General features: G+C 39.6%; 1 protein-coding gene across 8 annotated transcripts in view; it reads right to left on the reverse strand.

The window, feature by feature from the left end:
- Positions 1-15,168, reverse strand: part of LOC109472632 (protein kinase C iota type-like) — a 78,289-nt gene that overhangs the window by 40,377 nt on the left and 22,744 nt on the right. For 5 of the 8 annotated variants that reach the window (XM_019772464.1, XM_019772460.1, XM_019772459.1 and 2 more), the window contains 6 exons: positions 10,644-10,694; positions 7,411-7,496; positions 7,038-7,169; positions 6,260-6,310; positions 4,296-4,377; positions 3,404-3,486 (listed from right to left, as the gene is read on the reverse strand). In XM_019772464.1, coding sequence (XP_019628023.1) covers positions 3,404-3,486; positions 4,296-4,377; positions 6,260-6,310; positions 7,038-7,169; positions 7,411-7,496; positions 10,644-10,694 — 485 coding nt within the window. Of the gene's footprint in view, positions 1-3,403; positions 3,487-4,295; positions 4,378-6,259; positions 6,311-7,037; positions 7,170-7,410; positions 7,497-10,643; positions 10,695-13,212; positions 13,337-15,168 lie in introns of those variants that run through there. The other 3 variants (XM_019772462.1, XM_019772463.1, XM_019772461.1) reach the window with 3 other exon arrangements.

The following is a 15,168-nucleotide window of genomic DNA, read 5'->3' on the forward strand; positions in this document are numbered from 1 at the left end:
GAGAGAGAGAGAGGGACCACAGGAGAGTTTACTACAACGTGTGGGTGTTTGTGTGCTTTAGGAGAGAGCGACGCCTGATCAGTCAGACTTTGGAAACAGACACCGAGATTTGTGCGGTCGACTTTTTGAAAAGCATCAACGTTTTTCAATCCAGTTTTTATATAGTACAGGTAGAGCTGTGTACCTAAACAAATTTTAGGTACAGGTACAGGTACAGGTACACAGGTTTAGGTACAGGTCCGGACCTGAACCTGTACCTGAACAATTCGACCAATTTATATGGTCTTCTGAACTCCTTCAATAACAAAAAAAACATAAATAAACTTGATAGTTAAGGTTTATTCTTTGTTTATGGCGAATGCTCAGATAAAATATAGGCAAAACTAAGTGTTTTGTTTTCATGAACACGCTGTCCTTACACAGGGACCCATTGTTAACCACCTTTATACACATTTGAGGTCACAAATAGGCATAAAATTGGTGTAAAATTGTTTAGGTACAGTACCGGTACAGAGGGAGTAGGTATTTTGGACCTGTACCTAATCAATTTTTCCGGTACAGTATCGGTACTGCGTACCGGTACACAGCTCTAAGTACAGGTAATGTTGATAACAGTCTGGCACCTGTTAAGGCCATGTTGATTTGATTATATGGATGACATCCTCCGGGAACCCCAAAACTGATGCGCGCGTGCGAATAAAAAAAAAGTTTTGCAAAAAAAAAAGTTGTTTTCATTATGAAATCTACATGGTTTTGAAGGTTTAACAAATGGCACAGAATATGGTTTGGCGAATAATCTAGTCTTTAAGTTCATTTCTTTACAATTTCGTCTTTTTTCGTTTGATTTTGGCATTCTACGACATTGGTATAGTTTTTATTTTTTTATTTTTTGTAACTTACGGCATATTTTTGCTCATTTTGCAACCGTTTTGTACGATTTACAGTATGGTTGAAAACTTCTTTTTTTTTGGAAACGGCCGAAAATTCATGCGCGCGCGGATGTCATCCATATAATCAAATCAACATGGCCTAATTGAGGATCAACTGGCAGCTGCCTAGAATATCGGTAAAGCAAGAGTTCTGGCTGGTTCCGAGACACACAATCCTTTGTAATGGGATGTTCCAACAGTCATTCAGAGGTTTGATTGCTGGTACACTGCTTCCGAGAAATTTGTGACACCCAAAATCATTATTGACTTGAAGTCATCCAATGTAATTTCAAGGAGGCAAAACAAGAAATATTCAGGATAGGAGAATCTGTCTAATTTTTGACAATTTTTACTGCCATTTCTTCAGTGTATTTTCAATCATTTTAAACTTGAAACACTGTCCTGGGAACACACAAAATAGATAGCTTGTACAAGCCTACAATACCAAACAAGTAACTGTTTTCCATCAGTTACATCAAACTTTTGCCACACAGATACATGTTTCAGTATTCTATTATACTATTAGGGTCAATGAAACTTAGCAAACTACATTTTAAAAGAATGACCAGAAAATTGACTTTGAAAATCCAGTCTTGCCGCCCTGAAATTGCATTGGATGTCTTGAAAAGTATGTTTGAATGAGGAAAGGAGCCAGACTGTTCTGTTGGAAAGCAATTGAGAGGAGCAAAGTAAGTAGGGTAGGATGGATGCCTGGGCTTGAATCTCAGAAGCTTTAAGGGTTTCTGTTCCAAGAGTCTGCAGATCAGGCTGGGGTCAGTACAACTGGTACAAGACTCATCACGGACACAACAACAGTCCTGCAACGTTCCACCACGGCATGCAGCGTGACACACAACCACATCACAATCACATGCCAACAACACTACAACACTCTCTACCTTCTATAGCTAAGCCTTGTATATCTCTTTGATATACAACCATGAACATGCAATGGAAAAATGGAGACTGTTCACAAAATTTTTCTATGCCAGGAAACCATGCTTCAAGTTCAAGTACGTGGAGCAGTCTTTAGCCGACTTGCTCTTGGCAAATTTGGCACATTTTCCTGGAGAAAAGAAATCAGAAGTAGAGTCTGCAAGCTCAAAACTCAAAAAAAGGTCACAGGTCACCAACTGACCTGACCCATGGCTTGCCAAGCACAAAGTTTAAAGGTCATAGGTCACCGACTGACCTGGTCAATTCTCTGATAGGCGGCACTACCTAGGGACAGAGTGGAGTAGGAGAAGGGCAGGGGGCAGACTAGGGAACACTTGGACGACTGGAAACAACGTTTCGTGATCAGAAATGTTTCGCATGTCACCACAACACATGAAAAACACATACATGAAACAAGTCGTTACGGTATGTTTTTTTCAAACCATTAGGAAACAGAAATTAACGATTGCCGTGCAAACGGAAAAGACACTCAGAGGAGAGGGGGTTACAGACAGGCAGGGGGGAGGGACAGGCCAGGGGGGAGGGAGGGTGCACAGAGAAGACAGAGAAAATAGAGTCACCGAAGCGCATGTACTACAAGCCTTTACAGTACATCATTCTAATATGACTGTAACATTGCAACTACTGCTGGCAGCTGGTACTAATAGACTAGCTGCATAACAGCAGAACTCATGCAAAATGGTGGAGCCATTCACTCATCTTTTAACACAGCTGGCTTTTGATACCCAGAACCAACTAAGAGTGTACAAAAATGTACATGTAGTAAACTTGTATTGCAGAATTCCTACATGTATTACCTTATAGCAGCTGTAACATACAATGCGCATGCCCTATCGATTCAAAGAAATCTAAATCTTAATAATAATAATTATTTATTGTTTGTATGTTTTGGGGGAGATATTGATACGTGTTTTGGACTTTGAGAGGCTAGAAATCTTCACCTAAATTGTGAATGAAATTTAATGCAAAGTCAATCAACGATGTCTGTGTTGTTAAGGGTTAGGCCCTGAAGAAGGAAGCTGAGGTTAGATACTGAAATGTCAGCCAGTTAGGTGGTGATTTTACAAACCTTGACCAGATTAACAAGTGGGCAAAAATCCCACAGTACGAAATCTGCGTACAAACGTATGAAAATTGGGTAGGTTGCAATTTTCCTGCATGTAAATTGGCCTGCTTTGTACATCAAGAACGTGTAAGATCGTACATGAGCCATTGAGGTAATGTACGATCTTGACATACGTCAAAGCAGGCCGATTTGTACACCTAGAAAAATCTACATGTACAGTATGTATGCAGTTTTTGTATACTCGTGTTCATACACAGTTTTCATACTGTTAGGATTTTGCCTGCATGTAAATCAGGTCCTCAATAAAGTATGATCTACTAGCCCAAAAAAGAAAGTTATGGAAAGAAAATTTTGTTATAAAATACCTTCCTCTTTCATTCCCGAGTGTGTAATGGCTACGAGACATTTTGTTAATTTTGTATCATATAAAAAATTTGGAAGTTTTTGTCACCTCTCTCCCGACGGCCTCGGAATAGTCGTTGAAATTTGAGAGGTCCCTGTGTCTTCTTCTGGAGGCAGGACTTGTGCTCTTAGCTGTGGAGACAACACAACTTGTCAACAAAAATACAAACAACAACAATTTCTTAAAAAGACAGGAGTTGGCACATTACTTCATCTGTCCCAATTTACAAACAGACAAGAACCCGATAGCATGAAAAGTGCTTACACGTGCAAGCTTATGTCAAATTTTCCTGTGTGTAAATTGACTTGCTTTGATGTTGGACTGTATGACTTGTTCTGATTGTACATTAATGAGGGCTTGCATTCTGAACACAATGTTCTTGATGTGCATGAAACAAGGCCAAATTCCACACAGGAAAATGACAGTTTTTGCATGTTCACAACAAGTGTACACATTTTTTTGTACCATCAAGTTTGTAAATTGGGAATTTGCATGTTGCAACATAAAAACACAACCTGGAACCGAAATATGGTACTACATAGTATGTCAAAGTTTAATGTACATTCCAAATTTAAACTGGTAGTTTGTTAATTTGTCCATTTCCATTTATTCCTATGATTGTAAAATGTTCTGGTCCAATAGATCAATTGGTAGAGTGCTCGCTTTGTAACCGGGAGGTCGTGAGTTCAAACCCGGCCGGGTCATACCAAAGACTTTAAAAATGGTACACACTTCTTTCTCTGCTTGGCACTCAGCACATATGAGAAAGGGTGTGGGAAGGTCAAACACACAGCACTACCAGCGGACCAGCCCCCTGCTGTAGTGCATTGCACAACTGTGTGTCACCCAAGGGCTACAGAAATGGACATGGGCACCACCCTACGCTCTGCATAAGGGCACGGGAGACCTTTCCTTTTTCCTTTTTTCCTATTGTACTCACTTTTCTTAGGAGGGATGTTTTCATCGTTTTCCTTGTCGATGGATGGCAGTGAGGTGGAGTGGTTATGTCCTGATGCCTCCTGCTGCAAGGGGAAACAAAAATCACGCTGATGTAAAACAACCAAAACTTTCATGAAAGTTCATCTGTGTTGGTAGTTACATGTTTAAAGTTAAAACTTTTGATCCAACACCAAAAATTCTATCACCTAGAGCTTTTTACTATTTCTTGAGAGGGGTGAAGGAAGCCATATACATTAGGGCCCATCACCCTTCATTGAACCGCGACGGGGGCCGACATCGTCTACCAGATACCTTTGACCCAGTGTTGACATCACACTTCAAAGAAGCCACGTGACAAGCTTCACTGGGTCAGTCTACTGAGGAAGACCACAGTAACTGGTCGAAAGCTCTAGGTGGGAGAATTTTTGGTGTTGGATCAAAAGTTTTTAACTTTAAACAACCACAACTTTGTTATGAAGAAGTGTGTTGTGATAGCCATACAGTCTGTAACAATGAGCCATGGAAAATTCAGACTTTCGCAAAGCAGATACGTTGGAAAATGGTTCAAGCCATAAAAACTGACCCTGCAATTTAGCACCATCTTTTAAAAGCTGTATGTGTACAGAAATCAACAGTGTCTATACAGCTGAAGTACAATAGTTATTAATACCAAATGTTTTGCAGTGTACAAATCTAAAAAGTGGCCAGTTTTGTGGACCTTGTTTCAACCTTTTGCGATTCCCCATTTGAAGATGTTTTGCCTTCTCATAGTAAATCCTCTGCTGCTTTCACCTATGCAAATATGCATTGACCTTCTCCCTGCTGCCTAACCCCATGACCAATACAATTTTGATATCAAACAGCTACCTCAGCAGACTGAAGGTTAAAGCTTTTCCCCACACCTGCACTTTCCAGGTACCCCGGCAAGACCACTATAGGCTGAATCTTACCTCACTACCATATAACACAAACTCGTAATCTCCATCAAACACATGTACCACCAGGCTAGAATTCTGGGCTTGAGAGCTTGAGGACTTGGGTTCTTTCTCCACCTTGGGACTGGGCTATGGAGAAGTATCATGACACTTTCATATAAAATATGCCTGATCTGATGCCTGGTAGCAAGCCTGGCTACACTTAGTACAATTGCCAATTTGCTACTTTTGCTACAGTGCCTATCCTGGCTATACATAAAGACAGTGGTAGATTAGGTATATGTCAGTTGTTGCTCATAGTAACATGCATGCAATCTGCCCCATGCATCATGCATATGAGCTGCTCCATGCATAGCCATGTGCCCATTTCTGTTGACACGGTGCCTGACTCAGCTCCATGAAGCTACTTGTAACAGTTATATAAATGTAGCTTGTCCATCTCTGATACATGCTCGCTGCTATAACATGCACAGTACCTTGCTTTTTATGTTCAATGAAGTATGACTGTGATAAATGTATGTGCCAGCTTTTAGCTACATTTGCAACATGTAGCTGGCTGGTGCATCAAGCCACAGTGAATACATGTAGCCCAGCTGTAACAACTGTAGTAAGGCAACCTCTGCTAAATGTTGCTAGCTGTTACATCATGCCACAGCTCCTAGCTTTGCAAAACTGTTTGCTACAGTTGTAGCAGGGGTACTTTTGCTACGTGCTAGTGGCTAGATCATGCCACAGCACATAAACTCCGCTACACTGCTAGCTACAGTTATAGCAACACTCCTTTTGCTACATATTGCCAGACGCTACATCATGCCACAGTGCCTAGCTCTGCTTTGCTACAGTTGTAGCAGGAGTATTTTTGTTGCATGCTAGGAACTACAATGTAGATCATGCCACAGTGCCTAGCTCTGCTACACTGTTTGCTACAGTTGTAGCAGGGGTATTTTTGCTGCATGCTAGGAGCTAGATCATGCCACAGCACCTACGAGAGCCCTGCTACACTGAAGACAAGTGGGGGGTTGGGACTTACGTGGGACAGGGTATTGACCATCGCTAGTGAGTCAGGGGTGCGGTTAGAGACCTGAGAGGGGGATTCAGGGCACATGTCCTTTTAGTCAACACAAACAAAACATATTGACTGTGGTGTGTGGAAAGTCAGGTTAAAACCCCCATAACAACCTCTGTTACTGAGCACACATATAAATTATGGTATGGTAGGATGCTGAGGTGGAATTTGAACAACATTTGGTAGAGAGTTGGTGAAGAATATGTGTACCAGAGGACTGGTCATACATAGACTTTTAGACAAACTCTCTATCAAATGGTGTCATTCAAAATCATCCAACTTAAACCTCTGCATCATGCAATGACTTCTGGATGAAAGTACATGTAGTTTGATTAATGAGGGTTACAGATTGAACATGATGTTAGAATTATACAGGATGGTTTGACGCATGTAGTACAACATGGTCTTGCATTTGGAATGAAGACCATGCAGGCGGATATAGGAGTTGGACAATCATCATGATAACACTCAACAGTATCATGGAAAATGTGCGATGCGTGACTAACTTTACCATGTGCAAAACCTGGAAGCTAACACGAAAATTTGGGAAACTTCTTCCTTTTAGTATTTTGATGCCTTTTGGGCAAGACTACATGTATTTCTTTACGCATCTTTGAGAATTGCTGTGATTAACATCATTAAGGGATACGATGGCTGACTTACCAAGGGCCTTACATACATGTAGGAGTTGGATATGATAACAGTATACGGAAACTATTGGTCTGCGAGAGACTTGACTTACCATGGGCCCTCCGCAGGCTAGTTTGACCAGTTTGTGGCACTTCTTATGCACCAGGAGTTTGCAGGAGATGCACTTGTACCCCTGTCTCCCCAGGCCCCATATTCTGTCTGCACAGTAGGCACAGAACGCTCTCTGAAATACAACAGGGGAAGATATATATTAAGGCCATACCAATTTAATTTGTTGTTTCTCTGATTTTTTCAGAAAAACTATGAAGCGACAGGGCGAAAAAAAAAAAACGGGCCAAGGCACCCAATGAAGGCCAGAAATGTTACGATATGAGATTTTGAACTTTTAATGAAACAAAGTTGCATTGTTACATTGAAAACTTTAACAACTAGGAAGAAAAGCTCTACTTTTGCTTTTGACTCACCCTGCTAAAGCGTTTGGCCTGGAACACGTGCCCGTTGACACGGTAAAGCTTCCGCCATCTTCTGGCCCCGCGCCGGTAGATCGATTCTGTCAACGGGAAAAAATATTCGTCAGCCTGATAGTAACACGATAACCTTTAACTTACCAATACATCATTCTAACTGACTTATATTTACATCAGGGACAAGAATTTCTTTGAAAAAAGATGGCATAAACATCTGTTTGATAGATTTCTTAACAAGAATACTTAATTTGAATACAAGTTCATCTATTTCAATCAGTAGATGACATTATGAAGACTTTTAAAAAACACTATTTCAGTCACATTCCTTTGGTCACTTTTCTGAAAAAAACTGGGGTCTGATCAAAATCTAAATGCAGTGATAAGCACTTACTTTTGTGTACTGATATACTATTTAGTAATGTTGACATCTTCATAAAATATACTTTGTATGCACTTGACATATCACATTATGAGTCTGCATTCCTTTGTGTGTTAAACTAATTATTGGTTATAATTGGAGACTGATTTCTGTGCGGTCTGGCATGATAAATTCAAAATCAGACTAAAATTTCCCACTGGAGAAACAGTAAGAGAATAACCTAACAGACAGAGTGTCATTCCAGTAAATACTTGTCAAGGTTATAAGGTTTGTAAAAAAATTCTGGCCCAAACTAAAAATGTTACTAAACCACAGGAATACAAAGTTGGTATTGTGAATTTGCAGTAGTACATAGCGACGTATACTACAAGCCGGCACATGCCAGCTTTTTGGAATTTATGTATCAACACTGCACGTAAGTACTGAGTCATGGAGCTTGATATGCATGAGTCTGGGTACTATCGTCCTTACCGCCGGCTCTGTATTGTCGCCACCTACCCAGAGCCTCGAAGGACATGATCTTTTTTTGAGAACAGGCAAAAATCAATGCGTGTGTGGATGTCATCCATAAAATTAAGTCAGTGTGGCCTAACAGGGGTTTTTCTAGAAAAATTTAGCATGAGGGAGCAGATTGCAAGTATGACAAGGAACAAAGCGACCAAGGGGGGATTTTTTAATAAAAGTAGCCACTTAGGGTTCAATATGAAAATTGGTGTGAGGGAGCTGGCTGGTTACATGAGGGAGCAGCTCCCTAGCCTTAGTCCCTTGTTTAGAAAAAACCCTGCCGAATATATAGTAAGAGACAAAATTTTTCTGTGCACCAGAATTTTTAGTTCAGGTCCTGCCCAAAAGAATTTGGCGCCCTGTAGTATGGGGATGTGGCTTTTCCCCCAGCCCTCCTTTTTCATATGGACTGTAAGCCAGCCTGTACATGTTATACATTGTTTCTGCAGCATTGATTTTTCCAAATTACAGCACATAAGGGGAGTCATCATTACTTTTCACAGGCCAGAGCTTGCAGTTCACGCTACACTAACAGTACCATCATCGTTATAGTTATCATTACCATCGCATTTCTCACCAGTTACTTTCCCGTTTCTAACCAGTAAACTATCCAGTTATTGTCCCATTTCTTGCCAGTTATTAACATGCAATTGTCGGGTTTGCCGACTAGTTAGAGTTGTGAAATGAAGGAGCATTCATAATCATATCATATACTAGTATGCAGGTGGCAGAAACAGTACAGGCTAGTAGGAGGAGTACAAATTTACCTCATGCGGGGCGGGAAATCGTCCATACACACAAACACGACAAAGGTACAAAATGTGAAAATGATTGAGTGCAAACTTCCGAAAAGAATTTCATCAGTGTTGGTAGAATCAGGACACTTAAGGATTTAAGGAAGCTCTGAGGAAGGTGTCTGATTATATTGAAACTTAAACATGGTAGGAAAAATCCCTGGTTGTGTGTATATATAAGAAAATCCCTATCTAAAAGGGGTACGCAGCTATCAATACACAGCGCATCTCATCAGTCCCTCATTTCAGCCACACCGATTCAAAATATTGGAGAAACGAGGAAATGGATAGGTGTGAACTGCATCACTAATTTTACGGCCACATCTGAATTTAAAATAGACCATAAAGATGATGGTAGTGCCGTGTACCTTAATGACAGAGGTCATGATAGTAACAAGTCAGCCAATATAAGAATCGTCCGACTATGGAGTGCTCATAACCATGTTTTAAATGAGCTGTAAAGATGGTTTAAAGGCACTTCTTTTCTGATACAATTTCGGGATGGTAAAACAAAAAATATTCTGGATGTAGGAATTGGTATGATATTGACATTTACTGCTATTCCTACTGCCATAGCCTGGGTGCCAGCCCCATAGCACACTGGCCACAAAATATCTCAGTGAGCATACTTTGTGTCCAGTGTGCTGTGGGATTGGCACCCAGGCTATACAGGCGTTTGAAAAACGGGCTAAAATTAAAAACAAGCTACATGAGGCTACGAGTCCCATCTTTTGTTGGTACCCATAAATGCATATAATTAGAACCGGACTATGGGATGGAACAAGCAACCATTTGCCATCAACAACATTTCATTTTTGCCTCACATATATCAGTAATATTTGCCATGGAATAGAATGGATTCAACTACCTTCTGTTATATCGAAAATATGACCAGAAAATTGACTTTGAAAATCCAGTTTTAATGCCCAGAAACTGCTTTGAGTTTCTTTAGGTAATGCCGTATCAAGAATCAAAATGTACTTTTGGGAATACATTTAGGTGCTCCAGTTCAGCATTATGATTGTTAGACTGAGTCTCCCTGCAGCTACAATTGAAAAATCAATGTAGCAGAAACAATAATGTTGTAATGTTAATATGTACTTAATGTACATGTATGTGCTAAGGTGAATAAGTATAAGAGTGGGTACATGTAGCAGAACGTACTGCGCCTGCGCAGAACCCCGTATTTTTGCATTTTTTTCGTTGGATTTTTGGTCAACGTTGCATCAGAATATTGCCTGTTGCAGAGGATATTCTTTCTTACATAACATTTGGAAACTACTGTCGAAATGCTAACCTTATATAAGCGAATACAACCTTATATGAGACATTCTGCTGAAATGCTATGTACAATACATTACGGGTTTCGCGCAGGTGCAGTACGTTCTGCCGACGTGCTGGGTGGGTACATGTAGCCTTGAAAATGGTAAGAATCACTCATGTTTTGGATCAGTGTGAGAGTCTACAATGTTTCTATTTTATTTCGTATCATGTGTACAATGTTACGAATAAGCAATAAACGTGAAAAAAGAAAGCAACACAGGTTGACTTACTGTCCTCTCCTACACAGGGAAGTCCTGGTCTCTCTGGAACGTTTGGAAACACTGCAGAAGAGAAACAACAGAAGGAGAAACATGTCAGTTAGGAACAATAAGGAGGAATGAATGAAAGAAAGAATGAATGAATGGGGATAAAAGCTCCAGCAGTTTGCCTAATTTCTCAAATACAAAATTAATAGAGATCATTGCCTAAGCCCGAAGGAAGAAATTTGTGCTTATTAGAAACATTAGAAAAAACAAATTTTTGAAAACCATTAGGATGGGTTTTGCATTCTTTATAGGGAGAATGATGACACAGTTTCATTCGTTCGTTCATTCATTCATTCATTCGTACGTGTACACTAGGGTAAAAAAAAAAAAAGACAAATCAGGATAGTAGTACTAGCACTAGTACATTGTACGTACTTATAAATATGTACTCCAATATGTACACAATCATGTATGTGGACTTAATTTTGCCTCTTTCTTGCTTCTTTTTTATAATTTTATGTCGAGACTATAAAATAAGATCTATTGGGTTCCTGCCGCAGTGTTTAACGATGTCCATGTCAGAGATGGAGACAGAACCATCTGATGCCCTTGCAGGGATTTCTCCTGCACGTGGCTAGAATCTGCAAGCAAGTCCTGAATACAGCTTTGATGTCATTCATCAATATTTGCGACCGGTCAGGCTGATGTGAGACACCTATACAGTATAATATACAAGTATACACAATCTACATATCCGAAAAGCGATCACAAAATTAAGAATTAGTTGTCATAAATTAAACATAGAAATGGGTCGATACAAGAAAATACCAAATGACCAACGGTTCTGTCCATTTTGTCGAAACATGATTGAAAATGAGCACCATTTTATAATGGATTGTACACTATACAACCACATCAAAATGACGTGTTTTTAGTGTTCGATGATCAGGTTTACTAAGACCCTTTTTACAAACATAACAGAGACTTGAGAACTGGTTACTAAACATACAAGGGAAAGCACAAACACCAAGACATCTTCTTAAAACTGACATCGTCAACAACACAAAAACACACATAATTTTCTCAAAAACACAGCATTCAGATTTTTGCAGAATTCTCACAATCCAGTTGAATGTGAAAAACATGCCTTGTCTTATAATTATAGGATTCTGTATAAAACTAATTAACTGAAGCAAACATACAGTCAAGAAATTGTACATTGTTATCTATATCTTTGCAGATATCACAAAACCCAAATTAAAAACGTGGAACTATTCATTTAAGCCACTGTCTTAAAAAAAGAAATCAAATATCTCTGACAGTAATTACTAAATGTAGCCAGAAACATCAAAATTTTAAATAGATTTTAGAACAATTTTTTACCTGTTTTGTTCAGTGTGTTACTAGGTACGAGCCTTTAGGCATGAGTTTACAAATAAATATATAATAATGAATATCAATGTATAGACCTAAAAGATGTCTTAAAATGTCCTCATATGGGAGTAAAGGTTAGATTGTCATCAAATATCATATCACAATCATCTGACTCATGCCAACAGCTGTTAGCTACCAGCCAAGCAGGAAGACATACCCCTACATAATATCCAGGGTGGGGGCAGTTAACATTGTATGTTTGACCATCCATCCAAACACATTAAGATGACATGAATGCTTCATAACTCTCACGTGAGGATCATGCAAGGATCAGAAATATGTTCCAGTTTTTTTTAACAATATTTGAGCTGAATATGAAGCAATATCTGGCATTTTCTTAACCATCCTTAGTAATTTTCACACCCAACCCAATAGATTAAGATGACAAAAATTATTCATACATATTGGGTCATGAATTTACGGCAAACATCATAAATTTGCCCAAGATTTTTAAAACACTTTTGAGATTGACATGAAGCAATAGAAATGCTAGCTTAATTAATCAGTAATTTTCACATCCATTCCAATAGATTTTTTTATAAATCTTGGGTTATGAATTGCCTGCAAAGATAAGAAATTTGCCCAGTTTTAAAACATTATTTTGAGCTTAACATAAAGAAATGGCAAGGCTAGCATTTTGTTACCAATCCTCAGTAATTTACAAATCCATCCTAATTGATTAATACGACACAAATTTTTCATACAAACTCCCATGTCCAGAGTAAATGAAATTAATTGCAATGATCAGAAACATGTCCCTGTTTTTTAACAAAATTATCTTCTTCCTGACAGGAATTAATACCAGTCCTGGCATTTTCAACACTGCTCTACGTAATATTAACATCCATCCAAATAGATTAAGATGACACAAATTCTTTACAGCTCTAAGGTCACGTATTGACTGCAAAGATCAGAAATTTTGCCCCCAATTTTTTTTAACACTATCTCTAGAGCTTGACACAAGAAAACAGCAAAGCCGACATTTTGTTTACCGCTGACAGAAGTGTTGGATAATCTCACACGCTCGTTTCTTAACCCTCTCCAGACCATATCAGTGAGGGAATGTCTCACACCAAGACATGAATATTTCCCACCGCCCGCTCGAGAGTAACCGAGCATTTACCAGTCAAACCCCGGCCCTCCCCCCTGCGTTATTTACCAGCGGAGGCGCTGTCGGCAAACTTGGAGTACCCACGGTAGTTTCCGATCCCGAGCCGACTGCAAACCATTCTGGTGATCGCGCTCCCCATCAAGCACAACCCGCCATGTTGGATTCAAACTGCTACTGAGCATGTGCAGACCTGGGCAGTCACACAGGGGAGGGTCTGGGCATGCTCAGTACGAAAATTCTTCCCAAGGCCATGACAAATGGATTGTTGGTTCTTGGAATTTTTGAAAAATGAAACATTCTGCTGAATTGGAATGTCAACATAAAAATGTAATCATTATGTTAGATTCAAACTGCTACTGAGCATGTAGATTCAAACTGCTACACAGGGGAGGGTCTGGGCATGCTCAGTAGGGAAATTCTTTCTAAGGCTCCTACAAATACGTTTTTTGTTTCTTGGAATTTCAAAATATTATGCTGAATTTCGAATTGGAATCAATGCGAATATAAATTAAATGTATGTTAGATTCAAATCTGTACTGAGCATGTGCAGACCTGGGAAGTCACACAGGGGAGGGTCTGGGCATGCTCAGTAGGGAAATTCTTCTTACATGTAAGTCTCAGGTACAAATATGTATGTTGGTTCTTGGAATTTCAAAATCATTCTTACAGAATTGGAATGTCAACATGTGTTGGATTTCGAATCTCTACTGAGAAATTTTTCCCCAAGGCCAAGACCATGGTTCCAGTCAGGGTAAAACTAGTACTGTGGCCTCTTCTAAATCTTTTCTGACAAAATCATCTCTGCCAATTACTAACACAGCAATGAAAATTCATCAAGTATTTTAAAGGCATGCCATATCATAGTGTATTGATTTTTCCTCAGTACCAGGGCTCAGGAGGAATGAGTTTTGGCTTGAACAAAAGACTGGGCTTCACTGAAATCAGCCTTCTCGTGTATATTCATCAGGCCATACCAATTCAGCTTCCTGGTTCTTTTCAAAAGAATTAAGCCATTGAGCAAGTAGGTGGGAGAGGCAAAAAAAAGGAGCAGTCAGGCATTTTGTGATAAATGCAAATATTACCGTCAGGTGCCACAAAGCCACAAAACATACCTCACTAGTCAACATTTGAATTTTCGCTTTCTCTTTGGTCTTGGTCTAATATGAAACAAGGACTTTCGTCAACTGTTGGTGGCAAAATATGTTTTTTTTAATGGTTGATTCAATTCATGAATGGTACTCTCTGGTACATATTTTTATTTGAACAAAAATGAAGCAGATATATGCGAAAAAGAATACTTCCAGGAGGGCCTACATGGGGGGTTCCTACAATGCTCTACGCTGAATTCGGAAACCTCTTGATTACGCTTTACAATGAATTCCAAGTGGCTACAATGCATTACGTAGAATCAAAATGGCGAATACGCTCTACGCAAAATGTGCCAATTACGCTCTATGTTGAATTAGAGCGGTCCGTCTACGCTCTATGTAGAATTAAAACGGCCAATTACGCTCTACGGAAAAGGGCATGCGGGCCCCCTTCCAGCCCTAACAATTTCTGTTTGCGAGGATGTGACATGTAGAATGATGTTAGTATTGCCTGATGTTGGTTAGAAATCCTCAGAACGGAGAGTTGGAGACAGTTAGTCTGCCTACTGCAAAATGACGGATGATGTCAGGCCCTGCCCTATATGCAGCGTAAATGGGAAAGTTAAGACTCAAAGGGAATACCTGATTCCATGCCTCTCCCTACACACTGCATGGCAAATCTATAATCATGCCGGGTCTTTGAAATACAAGCTCTACAGAAATCCATTTCATCATTTACTGTTGATGCTGGGAAATTCTGCAAAACCTGTACTATTTCTTTTACGACATTAGTTCTCTGAATTCTGAAGCAAAATTGGACTGTAAGGCCTAGGGAAAAAATGTATGTTGTGTTTCCTGTTTCCCGACTGACCCTAGAAAAAAACCTGCCGACCCTAGCCTTTTTGGGGGGGGGGTC

This window comes from Branchiostoma belcheri, unplaced genomic scaffold (genome assembly GCF_001625305.1).
Source record: "Branchiostoma belcheri isolate BF01 breed outbred unplaced genomic scaffold, Haploidv18h27 scaffold28, whole genome shotgun sequence".
Classification (NCBI taxonomy): domain Eukaryota; kingdom Metazoa; phylum Chordata; class Leptocardii; order Amphioxiformes; family Branchiostomatidae; genus Branchiostoma; species Branchiostoma belcheri.